This window comes from Xiphophorus couchianus, chromosome 9 (assembly GCF_001444195.1).
Source record: "Xiphophorus couchianus chromosome 9, X_couchianus-1.0, whole genome shotgun sequence".
Classification (NCBI taxonomy): Eukaryota; Metazoa; Chordata; class Actinopteri; order Cyprinodontiformes; family Poeciliidae; genus Xiphophorus; species Xiphophorus couchianus.
The window spans coordinates 8,743,158-8,768,532 of NC_040236.1; the positions used below are offsets into that span (position 1 = coordinate 8,743,158).

Here is a 25,375-nt window from a genome sequence, read left to right on the forward strand (position 1 = left end):
TATGAAATGGTTATAATCCTCCTGTTTCAGTAACTATAGCTTGGTCGCTAGACACTACTGTATTGTGAAACGTTGACCATAAATGAACCACCTACTGACTGTAGCATTGACTGATTCACTGATTTGTGAAGTAGAGTAATCGTAACAGCTCTTTTTCTTCATGTTGGCCGCATTTTCTGTACTATTTATTTTTCTCATTTTCAGCACTGACCTTACTTGAAGGAAAAACTTAAGGCTTACAAAAACTTTGTATTTTCTGTCCTGGAGAGTATACTAAGAAGCTGGTTCAGTTGTAAAGCAGGTTAAGTTAACCTTGTGCTATAGGTAAAGCACCTAATGTTCTTAACTAAATGATGCCTGCAGGTATATCTATTAGCAGGTTTAATTTTGCCTGCACTTGGTTGTGTACATTATTTTAAGTGTATTTGACAAGTTTACCAAAATATAAAAAATTTCATTCAAACTGCATTTGCTTTGTTTTACTTTTTACTTGTATTTTTCATTACATTACTTGAGTACATCCATTTTTACAGTAATTTCCATACTTAAGTACAAGAAGTTTCAGATACTTTAAGACTTTAACTCAAGTAACATTTCAGTCAGTGACTTGGACTTTTACCAAAGTCATATTTTGGAGAGGTACTTATACTTTTACTTGACTCTGAGATTTCAGTACTTTATACAACACTGGGTTAGAGAGGGAAAATCCACAATTGTGCAATTACCATGCAGCCTTGGAGCAGTTAGATTTACTGCCATGTGGTTAACTTTCAGCCTTTTTCTATCGCAATATCTTTTGTTTTTCACCCCAAAATCCAAGTATTTATTACATGAGAACTTGGTGTGAAAAACCAATTAAATAGAAAAATGTCACATATGGAACATATAGTTCTCCATAGGTTGAGAAATAATTTAAAAGAAAAATTATTACCAGGAAAGGTATAGAAACTGTCTATCTCAAATAAATTATTTAATCCATATTATTTGGTGTAAACATAAATTAGCTCAAAAAGTGAAGTTGGCATGTTTTCTAATTCCAAGCCTGTCAGTCACCTGCCACAAACATCCAGACAGCAACTAAGAACTGTTTTTATTCCCTGCAATCTATTAACATTGAGTCATGCTTTAGTTCTTCAGTGGCCAAACATGCAACAAAATCACAGATTGTCTCAAAACAAGTCATTATTGGGCTTTCACTGAAAGTTGCAGTCATCAAATTAACACTTTAGCTGTTTTATTCATAGAAGTAAAACAAAAAAATATATATCTTGGATTTTCATTTAAAATTTGCCAAACGTGCAGATGCTAAGCAGAAGCTATAAATAGTGAAGTGTTTGATGACTCACTGTATGTGTAACCATGTTGTTGAGTGTATTCAATTCCATTATTAAGTCTTTCTAAAATAATTAGTCATATATAATCTGATAATTTACTAAGCCCCTTGTCCCTTGATACCTTTTCTGTGGCTGAGGCTCGACACTTTACTTTTCTTTCTTAGGCTATGGCAATTAGTGGGCCTTTAAATTGCTGATGATTTATTAAATCAATTAGAATATTACTGGAAGATTAATTTATTTCAATAACTTAAGCAGTAGACATATTCAAATACATTCAAATTCAAAAATACTTTATCAAAAGGGGAAATTAAATATGAAATAAATTAATTCCACATTGACTGTTTTTTCAAACTTTTATTTGTGTTAATTATAATTACGATTTTCCACTCATAGGTAAAGAAAACATGACATTTAAAGTTAAAATATTACATTTGATATATTAAAAACATGTTTATGTGGTACCAACCTTACACAGTGGCATCAAAAATGCCAGGAATCAGAATTTGCATCAGTGTAAGGCGTATTTAATTATTAGTAATCATAAAATTAATGTATTATTAAATTATTAATAAAATTAAAATTCTTTAGTTGACCTAGTGCACCAATTCCATTAAGTTTGGAATTATAAACCAACTTAGTTTCACGTGAATACAGACCACCGGCAGAAGAAACTCTTTGTTCTCACTAAAACCAGGAAGATGGAGCACATAACACCAGTTTTAAAGTCCCTACACTGGCTCCCTGTAGCTCAAAGAATAGACTTTAAAATACTGTTGTTAGTTTATAAATCACTGAACAGCTTAGCACCACAATACATTCAAGATCTGTTGTTGTTGTATCAACCTTCCAGACCTCTCAGGTCTTCTGGTTCTGGTTTGCTCTGCATCCCCAGAACCAGAACCAAATGAGGAGTAGCAGCATTCAGCATCTATGCACCACAAATCTGGAACAAACTTCCAGAAAACTGTAAAACAGCTGAAGCACTGACTTCCTTTAAATCTCGACTACAAACCCACCTGTTTAGAATTGTATCTGAAACATAATCAATTACGAATTTAATGATGGCACTTGACTTAATGTAATGTTTTGATTGTTGATTCTATGTTGCATGACTGTGTTTTTGTGTTTGTTATGATGTAAAGCACTTTGAATTGCCTTGCTGCTGAAATGTGCTATACAAATAACATTTGATTGATTGATTGATAACAAGAAATGATCACTGACATACTTATTTCTAGTCAAATCTGAGAATTTATAAGCAAAATAGCCCAACTTTACGGCTGAAATATTCCATAAACCTCTCTTATTGGCTTGCAATCTAGCTACTAATAAGGCAACATAAATATATTAAATAATAAAATAAGAATCAAATCCAATTAATGAATGAACTGAGCCAAAATGCAATGAAATACTGAAGACTAACTTGAAATAACTTTATTTAACAAGAAAACAAAGGAAAATCTGATTTGCAGAACCATGAATGCAGCCCACTGTGTCGTAAAACAGAGCATCTCCCACCCTCTGGCAAGGGAGGAGGAAGATCAAAGAAAAATGGGAATAGAAAGTGAGCCAATGTTAGGTAAAACTTCATTGCCTGAAGCTTTCTTTGATATTGGCTTTGGCCCTCTGCTTTGGACAATAGATCATAAAATTCAACCATATGCTTTGGCTAACCTCAAGCTAGACAAAGGACACCTAATTTAGACCAGATCATCGGTCTAAATTTGGTCTTAAATGGTCTTACTTTGGTTGAGTCAAGTCAGGTCAAATCAGTGTCCAGAAATCCAAAAAATGATGGAAAAGGTAAATACGTTCTTTTCAAGCATGTATTTATTTGTCAAATGACTCCTTATCCTAAGATGTTAACATTGACATTGCCATGAAATCAATCCTGAATTAAGTTCAGTGATCTCTGCCTTGTTAACAATGGCCTTCAGCCAGATATTTATCCATAAAGATTAAGAAATGCATTATCCATACTAATCATATTCCTTTCAATGAGACTAAGCCTTTTATTCCATCCTAAATTGCCCCAGTCAGATGCCTTTTGGGTGTTTCTTCCTACTCAGAGCAACAGTATTGGGTTCCAAGCCCTTTATTTAGTTCAAATCAACATCCCCACCCAGACCTCAAATGACTCTCATAACAGATTGCACAGTGTGAGCTCTTATCGCCTGCCGTGCTTCCTATAAGCTTGGATATAGCCCTCCAAGGAACCTTTTCTCATTAAGTGTATTAGCAAACTCAAAGCACATATCAAGCTATTTTCTCATTTCAGATTAATTTTCCATGTCCAAATAAATTTAAAATTCTAGAAAATATTAAAAGCACCAGAAAATCGAAACAAGGCTAGCAATACTCAGAGGCTAGATTGCTTATCTCCAAACTATTGAAGATTTTTGGCTAACCCACATTGCTGACAGCCATTTTAAAGCTTGTCTCTGATCAGTGGTGTTTATTCAAAAATGAGCAGCCTTAAGGGGCTGTCAGTCAGATGGAGAAGGAATGGGGAGGAGAAGGGAACTCACCCACAGGGAGGATACGGCACTGCAGGAGACAACATGGCAAAGTTTTCAGGAACACTAAAAGTATATGGCCGACTGCCAGGAGTAGTTTGGTGGACCTCAGCTGACACAGCACTTTACAGCAGAGGCCACACAAAACTTTCATTGGTAAAGACATACAGTATGTAGGTTTGATCTTAAGTTTTCTCAGCCTTATGCATGTACAGCTGAAACCAGATATATAGTACATACAACATTTAAATACCACTCTATAAAAACCTACTGTGATTTTTTTACCCAATTATAGTTTAAGTTTACTGAATGTTTTAGAAATGTAATGATTTAAATAAATTGATCTCTGTATGCTTTCATTTGACTTGGATCTGGGTTTTTTTAAATATCTTCTCAGAAAGATATCTTAATAAATGATTTTTATTAAGAATCTTCGTTGTGCTTTTAAGGTATACTAAATTGTACTCATCCATCCATCCCTTTTTTGTGCACTGTCATTAGCGCCTTGAAGCCCATCCCTGCAGGTCATACCCTATAAAGGGCAAAAGTCCATTCCTCCAGAGTCAACACAGAGACGCAAATTACAGACAGCTGTTCATGTCCATTACATTTAGAATAACTAATTAATCCAATATGCATACCTTGGGACTGCAGCAAAAAGCCTGCATATAAAGAATATCACTCCATTTTATTTTTATTTGTATTTTAAGCAATTACCATTTAGAGTATTTTAAGTTTGCCGTTTGTGTTTAATATGCTAATATATTTCATGCTACAACTGAAGCAAGAAACTGGGGCCTGAATAATTTAACTTTGAAAATAAGACAATTTTAACATTTGATAGATTTATTTGGTTAAGTTTTAAAGAAAACATTTTGCAAACACAGAATAATTTATTACTTAAATGAGCCGTCAAAACACATCCGATTTCTTCATACATGTTTCTCTTGGCAGTCTATGGAGTCATATTTTTATGATACTTTTTTCACATCTTACTTGCAACATTAGTAGCTTAGGGGCAAAAGTTAACACTTCTTGGCAGCAGAGTTGGTTGACACACCCTTTCTAAACTGTTTAATCGTTGCTTGGAAGTTGTCAGTTAATTACAAGTAGCTGAATCACAGTTTAAAAATTAACAGAGCAAAACAGGAGAAAAATATATTTTGGTTTTGACAAAGAACTTCATGACCAAAATGTACAGGATTTTTAACATTTTTGTGAAGAATTGCACAATAACAACAGTTTTAATGTGCATTAATTACTCAGTCCTCATAATCTGCTAAAATTTGTGGGAAATTAGTATTTTGTTTCCAACTGAACAAACCACTGCAAATTTAAAGCATGAAAATTCTGTATGTTTCTCAGATTAAGATTTGTTTTGCACCACTAAAATTATTACTCACTAAAAACATTTCCAAAAAGTTATTAATATATTCATGTATTATTTTATTATCAGTTCAGACCAAGGTAAAATTAAAACAATATCAGGAGTTTCACACAAAAAACTGGATATGTTGTGATACAAACGAGGATTTATTATGGCCAATATCCAAGAAGTTTTTATCAGTCTAATTGATAACAAAATTTAATACTGGCCCACATAGTGTTAGCTTGTGTCATTAGAACTGAGTTTCTTTGGCAGTCACCTAATCAACCAATCAGAAGCAGACTTGAGAAACATTCAAGCCCTCCTTTGCTAGACTTTATTCAGTCTCTATAATGACTGAATAAATAATGTGGACAAACTATTCTTGCAAATAATATAATTTTCAGAATGAGATTGTTTCTACATTAAGAATATTGTCTTAAATTAAATAGATATGTACATGACAGACTTTATCATAGTAACCACTTTTTAAAGTTAAATAAGATAATATTTCAAAATATATTATTCCAGTAGGTAAGCAAATTTAGATAATTCATACAGCAGATACTTTGACACTGATAGCCCTTTAGACAATAATTCTTTCAAGCATAATTGTTTTTAGTCACTAGTATTAACATACTCTGGCTTTACTGCCATGTATACTGATATCTATGCTTTGTGACTATGGATGAATAATTTCAACATAGTAATACTGGCAAAATGTCTTAAAGAGCATTACAAGTCATTTTTAAAGTATTACCATAATCCCATTAGTGTAATCTTCCTAAAGACCGACATGTAAGAGCACAGACAGGGATTGAGTTGGAACAAAATAAACAAAGATCTTATTTGCTCTTATTTCCAAGAGACAACAGCAAGTCAGAGTATGCAAGAGTTTAAACTGAACTAGAAAATGTTGAGCAACAAAAATAATCATTGTGGGGATTATCATACACATCAAAAGCAAAGTAAAAAAAAGCTCCAATACCTTTTTAGGAATGAAAGATTATTATCTACCAGTTCTCATTTTGTCAACAACATGCCACATCATAGTTTTAAGGCCTACGGGGTCCCGCAGAAAAGAAAATGATAGCAAGAACAGAGTCTGGAATCATGTCAACACTAGTAGATGGCACCCGTGTTATAATTGATATCTGAAGCAAACAATAAATCACTCTGTGCATGCCTAAAGGGGAGGGTATGTGAGGATAAAGCTAACCAAACAACAACCACAATTCGCAGTAGATAATGAGTTATTATAGGTTGGCTACTGTTTATATAAATGAATGCTTTAGTTTGCAACCAGTTGGTGGTGCAGCTTATCTCTACAACACCTAGGATAAAAATGAGCAAAATGAACTCTTATAATTACTGATGGTTGCTATAGTAAGAAGTAACCACTAAATGCCTTGTGAATTGTTTATCTTCCCTATAATGTACAAAACCACACATATCATTGACAGTGAATCATGTAGAGCTGCACACTATTAAAATTTTAAAAACTTGTAGAACACTGCACCACTAATGACAGAGATGGGATGAAAGTAGAACTGTCCAGTTATCTGAAGTTGAGATTTTTCCTATTGATTTGTTTTTCTACTGATACCAGTCCTGCAGATTTGTTAGTAGTGAGAAGAAAAAAAAGAAATCTAGGTGGAAAATTATAAGTAGGCCCACAAGCTTGAGGATTATGCTCCAGCCAAATAAAAGTATGATTATTACTGGTATCTCAATTAATTCTGCCTTACATTCTGGAACCATGATAACAAGCCTTGTTGTTAAGAAGGTTGGGTAAAACAAAACCCAACCTTCTTAAAATTAAGCTTGTAATTTTAAGAGTTAAATGTTCCAAAAATCAAGTTACCTAAGACTGATTTTTTATTCAAAAATCTAAATGAAATTAGGATGAAAATGCATTTTTCTTGGAAATGAAAGGGAAAAAAATGTATTTGCAGTTTCTCCTTAGAATTTAGATATTGAACTGAAATACTTTTGCATCTCTGTAATAAACATTTTGAAACATTTCGTACTGTGAGTACATTAAATGTTTGTATATATTTGATTTAATTTTATTTCTTTTATCAGCTTTATTTTTTACCATGTCCACATACCTGGTTTTCACTGCTTATCAACACTCTTGTTCCTGGTTTGATCAACATTTCTCTGAATGTATGTGCCTCATTGCAGTTGCAACTCGACCTCAGAAATCACTATTAGACATCATATCATTTTGCAAGCAGAAAAGCCAGTGGGATTTGCTAATTCCATTAATGTCCAATGAGCAGACTGACTCTGGTTAGTAATACAAGGCAGTGAAACCTATTTACCAAATATGTGGCCAAATACTGAATATTCAAAAACAGATGGTGTATTTTATGTATATTATTGATTTAAAGAGATGAATTTTATCAAAAAAAAGAGTTATTCCTGATGAATATCTTGACAGATGTAATGGATGTAATGGAATCTTTTATTTTCCATGGTTAGTCTTTTAAAATATTTGGACTGGGCTTTTCTAAATAAATTATATCTAAATTTTAAGCCATACTTACTATTTAAAAAGGTACACAGCATTGAATACAGGCTAAGCTACCTAAATATTTACTTCACACCTAGTCTGAATTTGAAATTTAAAAGGTCTACATACCTTTCTTATAACTAATGATGTGTTAAGCCTTAGATGAATGAACTGTTACACAAAATTGGTAGTAATTTTTTAGCAAATTTCCAACTGTTGCTAGCTGATGGTTTGTATTGTCCTTAGTTGTTTTTTTTAACTGTCAGGTTGAATTCAGAAAGTTCACCTTATAAGTACAAATGGAATCTTCCGGTATATCTCTAAGCTATTTTTTGCTTGCTATGTCCTTGTCTGGTTGCCTCAGAGAGGTGGTGTTTTACATAGCAGTCACTTTCTGTTTCAAAAAATTATTGACTTAAGCCATCTGCTTGAGAATGGTCCCCAAATTAGACTTAAGACTTGTACTTTATTGATCCCTTGGGAAGACTCCCTCAGGAAATTGAATTCATTGAGTTGTTAATATTTTACCAGATTGTAACAGTTGTAACAACATTAAAAGGAGGACATTTGTATACTCACCAATGTATCATTTGTATACTCACCAAGAACCAAGATTTGTCATTAAAAACGGAATCTCCATAGGAAGACATTCAGTTCTTCATTTTATATAATAATTACATTGGACAAAGCAGTATATTTTTCATCAGTGTTCTCTAGTCCTAAAAGTGGACCTAGCAATGACTTTTAGCCATTTTACTGATGGGGTTTAATATCTAACAATAATATGTAGTTGGCAAAGTTATGCTGCTATGTTCCAAAATTTGTTGAGGAAAAAATGGTAGCTGGTTGACTGGTGATCTTTCTCCTTGCCCATTTTTTTAATCCTTTCTATGAAAACTGATCGTGGCTAAACTGAAGAAGGCTTTATGTTTGCCCTGTAGTGGACTGATGATCTGACAGCTGGCACAGGATGGAATGCAGAAAGTAATTTGTTCAGAAAGTGAATAAATGATAGAAAAGATAACTTTATCTTTACAGGTAAAGATATCGTAGTGAGGTCAATTTATCCAAAGCTAGTTTTGATCTATCAGCACCTAACACTGTATGACGGCAGCAAAAGTATTCTTTTAATGTTGCAAATCAGACACTTGTTCATGACTTGTGGGTTACAATCTCAATTGCCTCTTTGATTTTAGACTTAGTACTTTATAAAAAAAATTTAAAAAAAGACTGCATTTAGTTACCCGACTGTGACGTTTCTCTTTTTCTCAGGTCTTCAGCCAAAATGTTTCTGTTTGATGAAAAAAGATTGTGGTCCTCTGCTGTTTCAATTAGATGTTCCTTTCTGTGTGGCCATTGAGAGGTAAATAAGGCATATGTAAATAACACAATTCAAATACAATAAACTGATTCGAATAGTATTGCATCTGCATGGTCGTACAAGATTAAACACATGCATGGAGGTTGAGGCAAAATTAGTTTATGAACCAATTTCAGACATTTAAACACTCGCTCTACCAAGGCACAAAAAAATGCAAATCACAAATATTGTAAATATAAAAAGTCTGTATTTTGCTTAACACTCTTTTGCTCATTATAGACCTGTGTGGGCTCTGCGCAGGTCTACTCTAACTTGACGTCAAAGATCAGCCACTAAATGGGATGCACATGCACATTGAAAGTGAAAGTTATTGTAAAAACCCCATAGCCAGACTGGTTTGGTTTGTCCTATTTGGGCTAGACCTCAGTTGGTCACCATGTCTGTTGTCAAATGTTTGATCTTGTTTGAAATTCTGCTGTTGAGCAAGTAACAGCTCCAAGCTGTTGCAATGACTTCTAAATACTGGTTAGGGTGAAAAGAAAAGCCATCATTTCCAGTCAGTCAGAATAGTCACTAATTCTAGCTCCTCTGGCTTGCAGCCTGTTGTAGGTTAACATGACACCACCAGAGGTGTGTTAGTAAAAATGATAATTTATGTTCTATACATTTCTGTGTAAATTCTTCTGTATAATTACAACATAAAAAACTTGCATACAGACCTGCAGCAAAATATGATCACATTTATTCTCTTGGTTATTTACTCACTTGTGAACAGTTACAACAATCCTGCATTTTCAAAGACAGTTGAATACATGCAAGTTTACCCAAAACTTGCATGTTTTGGGTAAACATGCCAAGCTTACCCAAACAAACCATGTAACTGAGGTCTGGTAAAATTTCTAAGGGCTGTCCCAATAAAGACTTTTTTTTAAAAATCTCCAATACCAATCAGAGTAACTTAAGAAAAGGGTTAGGGTTTTGTTAAAGCAAAATCTCACTCCATTAGATCATTAAAATCATGGCATATATGTTTGGAAGCACTTTAAATGCACACATCAAATTTATTCTGCATCAGCTCCCTGGCAATTCAGATGCTGCAATAAATTTTTTTTCTTGACATCATTAGATATGTTGCCCCACCAGGAGTTTCCGCCGGACGATCTTACTTTATTACACATATATTTGACTTGACATTTCTATTGTTTTTAATAAACTCACATCTTGCTTCTGCTGCTGATGTTTGTATCTTGAAAAATTTGCAAAAGCTTTAGAATTACATTAAAATGGTTCCTTTCTGCTTTGAAACGACTCACTGACAGTTTAGCTCATGGCACATTTAAGTGCTATTTCAGCTAATTGTATATGGATACTATTTATAAATTTTAAAAAATCCCATTCTGCACACACTGATTTGTTTTGAACATCATGGAATGTAATGATTAGTTAAATTCCTAATATATATATATATATAAAGATGTCTGAACACAGCTTGGAGAGCAGATCTCATGACAAAAACTGTAAAAATCCAGAAGTGATTGAAGGAGAAAGAGGAGCTTAACTACTGGGAGCTTGATAAGATGACAAGTGGCAGGTGGCTGATTGAAAAATGGTGTAGCTGAGTGAGAAGACCAGACAGGCAGGCTGAGGGAAGGCGACTAACAAACAAGATAGGGGCTGAGGAGGAAATAAATAATAACCAAGGTGAAACAGTGATCAAAGTGAAAGCAATAATAACTAAGCTGAATACAACTGAGCCAAGTAATCAATAAGATTTATATTGAAACTAAATTAAACAAATAGTCAGAATACAAAACCAAAGAAAACTCAAACGAAACATCCAAGATCAGGACATGCACACTAAAATATTCTGTGACTTTGAAAATAATGGTAAAACAATCTGTGACAACGCTGTAAGATAAAGACAACTATTCATAATATAACATAAATGTTCAATCAGTTTATTTAGCAATTATCTACAAATGAAATCATTTTAAGCAGCTGCATTTTAAGAAACAACTAGCCTTTGTGGTGCTGACACATTCCTTGTTGCTCTTTAAGAGGAACAAAGTGGTGACCTCACATAAAGTGTCTGCAGCCCTGCTTTTTCAGTTCAGCTGATGTTTGGTTGCGTCAGTCCATGCATGCAGCTTGTCCTCAGACATTACGAAAGGAATGACTTCAAAAGACTTTTTAGTTGCAAGTAATTGTATTACACCCCTCCGTGTTAAGTGATTCTGTTTTTAAACTTTAAAAACAGTCATTCCAGATCTTGCAGTCTAGTAATTGCTTTGCTCTTTGGGTTTACTCCACAGACAGCCACATGCCACTTTTATGAGATCTTCCTTCCTTACAGTAGCTCAGTAGGTTTAGTTCTTCTCAGAACAGCTTGACATCTATGCTTAACTTTTTGTAGCATTCTGCAGGAGAGGCATAAGTTTAGCTTTAGCTTTAGCGTAAACTCAATACCCAGTCACTGGGTTAAGTTTCCATGTTTTTTGTACCCTTCATCACTGGATTTGTTTAACACTTTCAGCATTTTGAAACAACTGCAACACAAAGTGTAAGGTTCAGTTGAGCTCATAAATGATCAATATTATAAGTGACTCACTGCTATTTTTTAAACTATTTGCACCTAAATTACACACTGGGGAATATGGGTCTCAAATTAATCAGGGAAACATTGCATTAGCATGTCAGTGTTTTAGTGCATCAGTATTTATTTGCAGTGACATTAGCTTAAGGGCTCGCCACTCACAAGCAAATTACTTGCAAGCTTATTATGTGGTTATATATTTGTGCTGCACAGTCCTGTTTCCATGTGGTTTTGTCACAGCGTACGCCACCCAAACCCCAAGTATGGATTATTCCACATTGGCTGAGTAAGTGGCCAACCTTACAGTGGCTTAAAAACTGTTCCAGCCATCACAAATGTGTGGAGCTAACTGCCCCTAAAAGTGAATATTTTTCACTTTCATGGCTTTAGTACAGTTTGGGTTCCAAAATAGATGACAGTTAAAAAGATAATGAAATAATTTGCACACCTTTACATGTGTTTAGAGTCCATATGATATGCTGAAGTTGTTGGCACTGTCTTGCTAAAACGAGCAAAAATTTCCTTCAAAAACTACCATTCAGATAGCAATATATGCTTCTCCAAAAATTATCATTCACTGTAAATGAATTTTTGTCCTAAGTAGACCATGCACTTTTCTTTTAGAGTACATTTTGATTTCTCCTTTGTTAATACAGCAAAAATGTTATCTAGAAATGATATACAGTTCTTGATGCAATGCCACATGATAAAAACATTTTGAGTTCATTTCAGACTTTATCTAATTTCAATTCTTTTGTTTCTTTAAATATAATCTCAATATGTGCAGATCAATTTTCATTATTGGATTGGTGCCAGTCTAGCTTCATTCATAAAATAGAGTTTAGATCTTGAGAGTCTCATATTTTTAAAGTAACTTAACGCTGGATACAAAATGCAATTTTATGCCAATTGTAAACCCCACAGCTACTTGCATATTGATACATAAAAACTTTATTTTTCGCTGCTCCTTTCATAAATGTGTTTCAAAGTCATCTATACAAATCTTGTGCTTAGTTGTTTGCCTGACATTGCATTGATTTTCAGTGTTTTTACTCAATTCAAACATGAATGTTTTGTTGTTAACTAAATGTCATCAGGAGTATTAGAATTCTTCAGACAAATTACCTGTCCAAACATTGGTGACATCTGTGCCTTGTGCATGTGCATTTTCAGGAATTTCTGCTATAAAATAAATCCACTAAACAAATAACTAAACAACTCTCATGGTTCAGATAATAGAATAAATCTCTGTAAAAACAGGTTATGATCCCAAAGCCTCTTTTATTTTTATTCATATTCATGTAGGCACTGAAATCTTTTCTTTCTAAGATATTAAACCAGTGGTCCCCAACCTTTTTAGTACCGCAGACCGGTCAAGACTTAGCAAATTTGCTGCGGACCAGGGGGATGCGCGAGCGTTGAGAGGACAGACACCGATGCTGTTGCTGCTGTTTGTAACTCATTCTGCTGCTTGTGGGCTTAATGTTGGCGCACAAGACATAACTGACAGAATCCGGTTAAAGGATTTTCAAAATAAAAGATCCTCCAGACTCAATACATAAAATGGAAATATTTAATTATTTCTTGCGCGGCCCGGTACCAATTGGTCCACGGACTGGTACCGGTCCGCGGCCCGGGGGTTGGGGACCACTGCATTAAGCAATTATACACACTTTTTTGGGTATATGTTATTGTTGGCACACAATTAAATATGTGCAAACCCACATTTACCAATTAAAAGATTAGAATACTTTTCAAATTAAAATTGTAACATTTGTCCTGTGGAATGTTTGGAATTATTTTTAAGCAGAAATAAGGGGTAACACATAACTAACAAAACCCATTCTTTTCTCATCCTATGTGCTTTGAAGTGACTACGCTTTTTCCACTTCATCGTTCAGCTTTTTCTTCATTCGTCATCTCTCTGTCTCCTCAAAGTTCATTAGTATGTTTTGGTTATGGAATTACAATAAAGACACTAGTGCATGCTTTGGAAAAAACAATAAAACTATATTGTTCATAAGACTGTATTCCACTTGTGGTTAATTCATTCTTCAAACATGAACAGTGAAACAATATTATGAAAGTTTCCATCAATTTTGGATAACTCACCTCACATGCTGTTACACCAGCATTAGTTTTTGGCATGCACACTTTATTTGTTGGAGGCATGTTACTGACTTGTGAATTAAGTTAACTTAATGAGATGTAAAAATGACTAGTATAGATCTTTTAAAGAATCTCACTAAGAAATATTTAGAATTTTCTTTCTCTATTTCTGTCAACAATACAACTTTTTTTTTAAATCCTAAAACACTCCACAGGTGTGCCTTTATTTAACCCAAAGCTTATGAATTTACCTATCTGAAGCTTAAAAAGTCATTACTTTGGAGTGACCTTGAGTGCGATAATATTCTAAAAAAAAAAACTATTTTGTATTATTTTGTAACAGAGCTATTTTCATCTGATTTAATGTCAGACAGCAAGGAAGACAAAAGATTGTGTCCCTTACATGGCATTTGAAAAAAAATCTGGCTTTAACTGTATCCATCCTTTTCCATTAGGTTCAAGCATGTTATGGTAGATGTGAAATCCGTCAGAGCAGTTTTGTAAAAGGCATTAAAATTCCACAAGCAATAAAACTGTTATTTATAGGGCCATAACAGGCTTGTAGCTTTACTAACACAAACACCAAAGGAGAAACCAAGACACTGAACTCTCCCATACACACTCATTGAAGGGTCTTGTCCCTCTGTAAGCTTGTATTAATGCATAGTTAAAGTAAGATAGCAAACCTAATTTAAATTCAACTACATGACAGCTAAAAATCGCTAACTGTAAATTAAGCACATAAAAGTATTTATTTTAGTTGAGACAGATCAAGAATGATGAATAACAGGTAAAAGCATCAGTACTCGCCGGCAAGCAGTGTGATGTCATTGGGAAAATCATGTAATTGAAAAGCACAAACCTGTGACACAACAGCTGTGGTATTAAGGAAGAATGTCACACACTTGTTAAAATTTTTTTTTAAATTAATTAGTAATCAAGAAAAAATGTTTGGCTGAAAAATATTTATGACCAGAAGCTGATGAAAATAGAGGTCGAAAATGAATTTGCTAGATATGAAGTGGCTCCACCAACAGAGTGAGCATCTTTACTACAAGTACTTTACCTTTACGTTAGTGAAGACGAGAAAGCTTCATTTTGTTCTGGTGCTCATTAGTGAAGATTCTCCTTCTTCTGCCATTTGTCCCTTCACTGTAATAAAAAAGAATAAAGACTTGAGACCATTTTTGGACAAAATGTGAACCTAATATATTTGTTACATAGCAAGTATGTTTCAAAGAGAATTATGCAGGCTAAGTTGAACTTGTACTTGCTGGAAATATGAACAAAAGAATCAATTTGTCATTCAGATGTATGAGAATCCAGTAACGTCAAACCAATACTTCAATCAAGATGGCACCAGTGTACCTGGCACGCCATCTGACTTGCTTTCTTTACTTTCTTATTTTTGCTTTATTTGAGTATTTATGCTGTTACAGTGCCTCAACAGTTTATGATCATTAAGCACTTTTGGACATTAAAGCTTCAATGGATCTACATATTGGATATGGTTTGGGAAAAAGGAATTGAGGCTTCCAGTTCCTCTCTTATGTTCCTACTGAACTGTTGGGTTCACCACATGCCATTCCAGAGAGCCGATTCCCTCAAAGACGTTGTAAATGTGAAAGCTTACCTGGCATTTCTTCACCATCCGGTAGGCGGCTTTCCTCGGCTTGTGAGGTATTGTTTCCTAGTTGCTGGATTCGCCTCGCTCTTCCGGAGATGTGCTCTTCTCTCACAAACACCAAGGGATCCAAGGTGCTCTGTTTAAATCCAAGATCCATCAAGAATTTTGTGAACTCTTTATTCCAACAATGAGAAGACTGTTTTAGTCCATTGATTGATTGCTTTTTTAGCTTGCACACAAGATGCTCCTGACCTGGTTTGATGTGTCCCTCGGGTTGTTCCATGTATATTTCTTTTTTTTTTTTAGGTGTCCATTTAAGAATGCAGTGACACCCATTTGACATACATGTAGGTTATTCTGGATGGCAAAGGACAATAATGTACGAATTGAGCTAAAATTTGCCACAGGTGAAAATGTTTCAACCCCATCAGCACCATACGGCTGTGAGTAACCTTTGGCAACAAGTCTGCAATTCTCAATCACTTTGATGCTTGACTTTGAACCCGATGACCCGATGACCTTTTTGCCTTTTGGTAGTTTCACTAGATCCCAGGTTTAATTTTCTACCAGTCACTAGAAACTGCTGCTTTTCCCCCCATTCTTTTACACTTGGACTCTTTAATGCTTCTTTTAGTATGATTGGTTCTGTTACTTCTGTGATGGTAGTCACCTCTTTCTCTGGACAGGGAATGTCCACCTCATGTTTCCAGTCAAAATCTGATTCATTAAAGACGACATTTTTGGAATCAGAATTCTTCTCTTTTCTTCATCAAACAGACATTAACCTCTTGATTAGGTTAATGTCAAGAAACCTGAACTTCACAGCTTTCTTGTCTAGTTTTCGTTTTTCAGCGTCTGGGACATGTGCTTTAGCAACACAACCAAACACTAACATGACTCACGTCAGGTTTTTTGCCAGCCCATTGTTGGTAGGGTGTCTCTTGCTTCAGAACAAATGTTGACAATCTGTTTTGTATGTAGGCTGTTGTTGCTACTGCTTCAGCCCAGTACATCTTTGGTAGCTTAGCATGTGGCAACATGCGTCTCGCTGCTTTGTCCTGTTTTTTCTTCCTGCAACTCAATTTTGCTGAGGTGTATGATGTACAGACATCCCATGGTAGATACCTGGAGGATTCAAATATTGTTTAAAACTCACTTAAAATGTACTCCCCACCATTATCTGATCTCAGTCTTGCAAAGTTGTGTCCACACTCATTGGACAATGTTACTGATGTACTATCACAGACAGGCAAAGATCATTTAACATAGAACTGGTACAGGCCATTGTTCCCATTCCTTGAAGAGCTTGCCATGTATGTAGCATGAGATTTTTTGAACTCCCATGTATTTCCTTTCCTTGTAGCAGCTCCCAATAAGAAAAGATTTCCAGACAACTTTGGAATGTACAGCACATCATACATGGTTGCAAGTTTAGTATCACTGACTTTGAAGGTCTTGTTCATTTTAACAATGCCAAATCCTTGGGCTTCAACCACCCTGCCAGCACCCAGTTTTACAGACGGTGTCTTTTAAAACTGCTGGTAGTCTTGAAGAATTTCTTTATCACAGGTCATGCGTTTTGATGCTCCAGAATCAACCAACCACTCAATTTGTCTTGGTCCTTCTTTAAGATTTGTGTTTTTTCAACAAAGGCACTCTCAATGGGGTCTTCTTCATTTTCACCGACCACATTTTTGGCTTTGTGATTTTTTTATCATTTTTTTCAGCTTGGATAGTTACGGTTTATGTGTCTCTCTTTGCCACACTCTCCATGAACTGTCTTTCAGTTCCCACTGGTTTTGAAATGTCCTGCATTTCTCTGCGAACTTGCATTAAAATGGCTGATACACCACCTGATATAGCAACACTGTATCATTGCATCATTAAAATTGACTCATTTTTTACTGACTCTTTTTCTCATTATTTATTAATGCTTGCTGAACAAATTGTAATGTCGAAATTGTCCATCTTTGTTTACCAGTTCCAGGACCTGGCCAAAACACCTCAGTCATTATCTTGAGACATAATGAGATTTGGTAAAGTATAAAACAGGCTTTAATGCCAAAAATAATCAAATGTTACAAGTCAAATGGAAGTCATACAAATGGGCGTCCATTTGTGCATGTCCATGGACAAATGGTCCAGCGATGGACTCCACGTAGCACACCTTAGGGATGCAACAAAGTTAAGTGCCCTCTCTACAGGGTGTTGGCCTGCCTTAATCAGTTTTTGTTTATGTCTTACTGTCGCCACTCTTATATGTTATGGCTATGTAAGCGTGCAGCAGTGTGAGCAGCTAAAAGAGATAGAGGGAAGACAGAATAATTTATCCATAACATTTCTCAAGTGTCTCTTTCAAAATGTCCCAAGCCTCTTTTGGAGTTTGGTAGCTTGTTATTCAAAGTAAGTGATTGGAGAGTACTCACATTCAGCACTAATATGGAAAATGCTCGTCTCCCTGTTTCTCGAATACTGCTCGAGTTTGTACGTTAGCATCCAGAATTAGCACTTCCGTCTCCGTTAGCATACCGCATAGTGGTGAAGCTGTAGCAAATGCTACATCTGAAACTTCTACATACGCTAGTTCTCTGGTCCGTTCAGCTTGTCGATATGCATCTTGTCCTCCTTTGTGAATCCCGCAAGTCTGTTTATTTGACTCAAAAACGTTTCTAACAGAACATTTTAGCGACGCACTGGGCCCTTCACAGGCGTTTCAGCGTATTCTTCTCTTCTCTTCAGAAAGGAACAGCACAACTGCAGTACTCAGAAGACACAGCAGATGGCAGCATAACAGCCTTTCCATTAACAGCCACTGAACAAATTATTGCTTCATATTTCAACATAGCAGTACATCTACTGTGATAGCCCAGACCAGAATAAACTAAGCTAGTATAATTATGAGTGTCATAAAAAATGAAAGTTTTAAATCTAGTCCTACTTTTAGGGGGTTTTAAAAGTAGGGCTAGTTTGCCTCATTGACTAAAACCACTGGTTCCACAGCAGAGGAGCCTGATAGCTAAAAGATCTGCCTCCCATTCTAAATTTAGAAACTCAAACCACCAACCTTTTTGATTTTGATGTATATTTATTTTTTGTGAGAAGTCTAACTGAAACTTTCTATAGAACCATTTGATGCAGAGTTTATATGTTAACTTCTTTTTTGCAGTATTTATAAATGATTAAATGCTGAATGTTATTTTCCCCCGTGTATGTATTAATAGTGATGGACCAAACGCTTTCTACTCGTTGTATAATATAATCAGGAAAACAACCCTGAACCCTAAACAAATCAAAACAGTTGTTAACACTGGATGAATATAATTAAAGTAATTCTGATTTTAGTGCTAATTGCTGTTCTAGTTTGTTCATTAGTTATTCACAGCAAAACCACTGGAGTCCCATTTCTAATTATTGAGTTTAATTTGAAACAATCATAGCTATTTAATTTAGGTTGTATACATGTAACAGACTTCTGAATGAGATTAAACAGAGAACAATATATTTTATGAGGTAAGTCAGTTAATAAGACCTTTTTATTTAGTCCCAGCAGATTCATAACCCCACTTAAAATGACTGCACAGAAATGTTCTGCAGTTTCTCTGCTTTACTTGGATTTTTATTTGATCTGCTCAGTTTTTACCAAGTTTCATTCATTGATGCTTACTCCCAAAAATTTGACTACATAGAACTTTCCCCTGTCAGCACAGCAAATGCTGCCACTGTGTGTACCAACCCAGTTGCTGCCTGACACTCCCGTTCTTCTTGTCACTTTGTACCTGCACAGCTTCATTAATACACACTCAAATGAATTGAAGTTGCAACATTTAGATTTTCACAACCACACCCCTCAAATAAAACATTACTACGATGTGTTTAGAATGTACAAATTCCATCTCTAACATGTTGATTTCATTAGGAAACAAAATTTTCAAGCATATCTATTCAAAAGAGTGATATTGGCTCTTAAAAGATGTGCTTCTGTGCTACCACTATAGAACAATCTAACTTCAAAGTCTCTGCTTTAACCATTCATGTTTTGTTTTGTTTTTATGAAAGATTAATTACAATATTTCAGACAAACATCCATGATATGGATTCACTGTCCTTCATGCTGCCATTAAAATGTGATTGAGATCTGTTAAAGCAGATGGTGGGGTGAAGTAATGCCGGTATTTATCATCTTGCCTTTAAAATATTCTCCAGTGAATTTCTTAATAGCACATCAGATGGTTTTATGACAAAACTCTTAACTTTTAATCTCTGGGCCTGTGAGGTACAGAAAATCTGAACAAAATTGCATTAACAACTCTATCACAACTCTTATCACAACATTGATAAGGACTTCTTTACTAATGTTTCATCACTGCCACACTGTAATCCGATGCAATTAGGATAGATACGTAATGAGAATCTATCCTAGTTGTCTGTCTTAATCATATAAACAAACATAACACTGAAAAATAAATTTCTGGTTATTTTCTAAAGAGCCTTGGTGGAGGTGACAAAAAAGTATGTCTTTGACTTGAAAACCAGAAAATCGCATCTGCGATTATCTGCTGTTTAGCCTAAACCTTCTTTTATTGTAACTTTCCCTCAAGTATATTGAAACAGATGCCTTCGATGGTGATGTCATTAGCCGACTCTTCTTTATGTAGAGATGCTTTATGTGTTGTAACAGTTTTTTGTTTGTACTTTGTTCTTTATTTCATTGTGAAATGTATACAAATTTGTATTTTCCTATCCAAGAAGTTTACATTTGCTCAGATGATTTGCCTTTAGTGCACAATTCTTTAAATTTATCTAGTAAAATCACTGAAAAAGACTTGACACTTAAATTTTAGAGGAAAATGTAGCTTTTTTGTACTTTGTGCTTGTGTAAAGTCATGTTGGGTTTTTTGGAAAGTTTTATCATTGTTGCATTTTTATGGGTCCTTCACCAGGACGTCTGTAATCTTATTTAGTACCAATTCAGCTAGGGGTTCAAAAGTTAGAAGTAGGGGGATTTTTGACAGGGGATAGACGATATATCATTTCCTGTAAAGCCTCGGTGACCAGAACATTGTATCATTTAATTAAACCCTGACATGACGTGCTCGGAGGCAGGTAGTGAAAACAAAGAATTGGCTTGAAGGAGGACCATTACGCAGGTTGTCGTGACATCATTGAGGGCTGGCTATAAAGAGCCGAGGACTGATGCGCAGAATTAGAACAGCAGTTCAGAAGCGTTGGGGTAAAGGACGCGTTCAATCCTGTTAGTGGCTGACTGACTGAACCGACCGTCCATCTTTCTAAAGAAGAAGAAGAGGAGAGGAGTCCCTGTAAGACTTGACAAAATGAACTTGTCCTACCTGGTTGCTTGTGGACTTTTGGTCAGCCTGCTTTCAGAAAAGATGGGAGCAAAACCTTTAACTCAAGCGCAACAGAAGGTAAGCCGGTTGTATCTCAAATGACGCTTGGTGTTGCGTTTATGCATGAATAGTTGCTTTTTGATATAAGCCCCCCCCCCCCCCCCCCCCCCTCAAAAAACAAAAATAATAATAATAATAATAAAAGAACGCGTCAGATATTATTTTAGTTCACGTTTGCCATTCTGGAAAAGCATTGTCTTCTCTTTGTTAATAAGTTAAAACTTACCCAAGCTTTTTGTGTTTCTTTCTGTTGTACTAAAATAACATTTTATTCTGTAACATAATTTGTCACCATTCTATTTATAAGATAGCAATTTAAAGAGGTGTTAAATTGTGTTCCACAATTTAGTCATCAGCAGGTACCGATGGCACTTATTCCCGACTTGAAAATGTATCTGTTGGAATCTGTTGTGTGCGTAAAATCAAATTATAATCGTGGCAACGGACTACCCTAACTATTTAAAATAAGTTATGCAGTCATATATGCGTTATTAACAAATAAATAAATAACCAGGGTGAAGTGGATACCAAAGTCCAGACTAAATACTGTTCATATGCACCTGTTTCCCAGTCTGGTAGTTTTATTAGAACGCAGTGTCACTTAATAAAAATTAAAGTAGCACTTATATATGCGACAGGGGAGATTTATAGACTAGCAGTGATTTCAATTAACCTCTAATCTAATAACTGGAACATTCTCTTTTGGGGTGGAATTTGAAGTTGTTACCCCCGAAGGGTATAAAATGTTGAAATATTCCCTCTAATGCTCGCCGTTTATTTGAATAAACTGTGTTGAGGCTTACCTCAAATGGTGTAAAAATATGTAACCTCTGCCCGAACAAGCAGTATATATTCTTGTTTGATTTATCAGAGGTTTGAAAAAAAAAAAGCAAAAAAAAAAAAAAAACATTTACCGGAGGGATGCACTGCTCATCTATTTTGTTCACAGTCCCTCCGAAGTTTGCTGGGTGAGGAACTAGCGGAGATCCTGGAGTCAAATGAGAGGGAGCGAAGGATAGATGCAGTGCGCTCCCGGATGAGGTTACTGCGAGATTTACGCATGGACACCCGGGCCAGAGGGATGTGGGCACGTCTCCTCAACGACCAGCCCGCAGCGAGGAGGCACAAGTCGGGAAACAAGAAGGCGGGCTCCACGTCACGGAGTGGCTGTTTCGGACACAAGATGGACAGGATAGGGACCATCAGCGGGATGGGCTGCTAGGGCTCGGAGCTGCGAAGAGGCGGTGAGTTCATGGGGCATCCCTGCTTTTTACACTTAGATGGAACCACAGTAACGTCCCAGATGGAAACAATGAGTAAAATCTGTGCTGGTTAAAAAAAAAAGTGATATAAATAAAAGGAAAAGTTTTGAATAAATCTGCAAACAGACGACAAAAAGACAAGAAAACGACTACATGTTTACTTTTGGGTTAGTGTTTTAGGACACTTCCATCACCTTAGAAAGCACACTGAGGAAATACATAAGAAACTATCAGAGGTGTTCATATCTGGGAGAAAAAGTAAATGTGGTCCACAGGATGAGACAAAAGGACGTATATCTAATGTCAGGATGGTCCATATGTCATGTTCTTATGCAATTATGCAATTACAGAGTCAACAAGTAGACATGATGATACTTGCATTTTGCAATGAATTCCAGTATAATTCAGAAATTAGTTGCATGTCAGGAGTCACTCTCACGTATGTTATTGTGTCATAACTGTGTGAATAAATCCTTGTTATTAAACCACCTGGAACATTTTAAGCCCCAAAGGATCCAAAAAAAGATAATGTATCAAATTAATACAATAATACATTTTCTGCGATACTTTCTTCAAGGATGCAAACTGTTTGCTGAAAAGCTCACTTAAATTAGAGTGACATAGGGTGCAATCCTGTGGGTGTTTAGGAAGTCCACTCATAATCGTGAACAATCCCAGTTGTTTCATTTGGAAAAACAGCGGCATACATCATGTTTAGGAAGTGGAGACGACAAGGAGGGATGGAGGAAGGAAGTGGCGAGGTGGACGAGCGCATACACATCCACGCACTGTCTTGAAAACGAAGCACTCTGCAGTGGTCAGAATCTTTCTGGGAAAGCCATTTTCTCCAAACCCAAGTGTTTTAACCAAAAGCAGGGAAGGGGCTGTGTTTGTGAATGAAGTAATGTGGAAGCTAAGGTGACACACAATTAGTCCTGAAGGCTGGGGCCTTTTTGTGGTTGTGGTGAAACAGTGAGATCCAGCGTGGGGACTTGAGAGTTTATGACTAACATGGAAGTGTTGGTCACTGGTTCACACCCAGAAATGCGAAAGTTTGTAATGGATTCCCAGTTCAAGAGACCAGAGTAAGATTTTTATGGAGATTAAAACCAACAAGCATGCTTGGAAATCCCCAGGATGATGAGCAGCTGATGAATAGGCTCTTAAAATTATAGGATAAATGATCAAGTGTTTACAAACCAGTCTCTGACAGTGCTTATAAAATTTTCTCTCCTGTTTCTCTTTTTTTTTTTCTAGGTCTTTGGACGATGGGTTTGGACAACATAGGCTGAGTGTGTTGCCACCTGAGCGAAAAATGACCAACTGATACGATTTTCGGTACGAACGAGCCCACAGTCATCGTTGGGCAAAGACTGAGAAGACAATGCTGCAGAAGCCTCATCACTTTATATAAATAAATATGAATATATACATAGTAAATATGCAGGTATATATTCATCAATGTATGCCATACAAATGGTCTACAAATACAGAGATGCATACTATGACGTTGTGGACAATGGTGTAAAAACTAAAAACCGCAAGAGCTGTACATTGTTGCTGCTGCTGCTGCTGCTGTACATTCAAGTACTTCATTCACTCCTGCGTTAATGTATTTATGTTTAAAATATTTATATGTTTATAAAAGAGATATTTATAAATCTGAGTGTTATTTATGTAACATTTTTGAAAATGGATGCAAACTGCAGGTCAATTCTGTTGTTTCCTTTTACTTTTGTCTTATATAGTTGTGAATGTTTTAAGAAAAAATATGATAAAAATGAACTTCCATGTGCACATGCCATCCTTTCTGGGCGTCTTGTGTCTCACTAATGTTGTGAAAGAACAATTAGACATTTAGTAAAGAACATCAATATCCTGAACAAGTAGGAAACATTTGACTATTTTTATTTCTTTTATTTCTTTTTGTTATCAGTGTTTAACTAAGTATTAGATAAGTCAATCCTAACGTTTGTTTCTGATTCGGTATTTAAAGTCTATTTTACTCCTTTTTTGGTACCTATTTTAATTCACATTTTATAATAATTAGAGAAGTTATTTTTTCATCCATCCACCCATGCATTTTCTATGCTTGTGAAAATCTTTCAGCGTTGAGAGGCTGTTGGTGCCTTTCTCCAGCCATTGGTGAACAAAAGGCAAGTGTACTATCGACAAGAGTATGTTAGCTAAATAGATGTTCAATTTTGCCCATCACAAGTACCTCAGAGAAAAAAAAATATATTCATGCTGACTGTTATAACTAGAAGATTGCAACCTCAGAAAGAAACATTAGCAATATCATGTAGGAGCATGAATAAAAAGCCAACTAGTGTGATCCCAAATCTTTATTCTTACTAAAGAATACTCCACCCTGCCTCTTAACTCAGCTTATCATGAACTTTTAGGGATATTTAGAGGAATATATTTGGCTTTGGTAGATTTACTGGGTAGAAAAGATGAAGCACTATGTTTCTAGGTTTTTTATTGCTGCAATGTTTGGAACTTGGATCCAAACCAGATCTTTACTGCTGCAACGTCAAGTTATATAGTGGTGGTAATAATAATTAATGTCTCTATTTTTGTGGCAGTTGTCCCAAACCAAAATTTTCCAAGGTAGAGGTGGGAAGAAGGAGGGGAGGAGGGAGCAAAAAACATTTCCATGAGGTATTCAAAACTTGCCAAATATGTGCAATGTTCAAAGAAGCAAATCATCAAAGAAATAAATGACATGGAAGGATATAAAATTAAGTCTATGAAAGTGTTTATGGGGAAAATGTGAAAACAAATGAACTGCAGTGTAAGTCTTTGAGAAGGGTAGTTTCAGTCTTGTGAGATGATCAGATTTAGATGTTACTGAAAGTCATTTTTGTAAAAGAAATTGAATAAATTATTTCCAAAGGGTTCTGACCTGAACATTATCGTCGACCAATTTTAATTAACAAAATTATAACTTTGAAATCATGATTAAGTGTTTCAGATTATATTATAAATGTATTTTGTATTGAACCTTTTTTTTTTTAAGAAAATGCTTTTCATTATACCACAAAAAAATTGCACTCATTAGTCACTTTAATAGGTATACATTTGCTAGTCAAGTCATAAAACAAATAAGACAATCATGTGGCACCAACGTAATGTCTTTAGGCAACTAGATATTATGAAAATTATTATCGAAGAACAGAGTAAGCATCATGAAACGCACCATGTCACAAAGCTCAAATAACATGAACATCAGTTCACTGTATTTCAATGGCCTCCATTATCATCAGACCTTAATCTGACACCTTTGTGATGCGGTGGAACAGGAGATTCAGACAT

The 25,375-nt window shown here is 35.4% G+C and overlaps 1 protein-coding gene across 1 annotated transcript; it reads left to right on the forward strand.

Annotated features, from left to right (window-relative positions):
- The first annotated feature begins 20,585 nt into the window (after positions 1-20,585).
- nppc (natriuretic peptide C) lies at positions 20,586-23,866 on the forward strand. Its single transcript, XM_028026865.1, has 3 exons — positions 20,586-20,813; positions 21,745-22,039; positions 23,315-23,866. Exons 1-2 carry the CDS (start codon positions 20,721-20,723, stop codon positions 22,015-22,017), a joined length of 366 nt encoding a protein of 121 aa, XP_027882666.1. The 5' UTR covers positions 20,586-20,720; the 3' UTR covers positions 22,018-22,039; positions 23,315-23,866.
- The last annotated feature ends 1,509 nt before the right edge of the window (positions 23,867-25,375 follow it).

Coding starts and splice junctions, on each gene's coding strand:
- nppc (XM_028026865.1), top strand. CDS start 20,721: ATGAACTTGTCCTACCTGGTTGCTTGTGGACTTTTGGTCAGCCTGCTT. Junction 20,814..21,744: donor TAACTCAAGCGCAACAGAAG/GTAAGCCGGTTG, acceptor TTTTGTTCACAG/TCCCTCCGAAGTTTGCTGGG.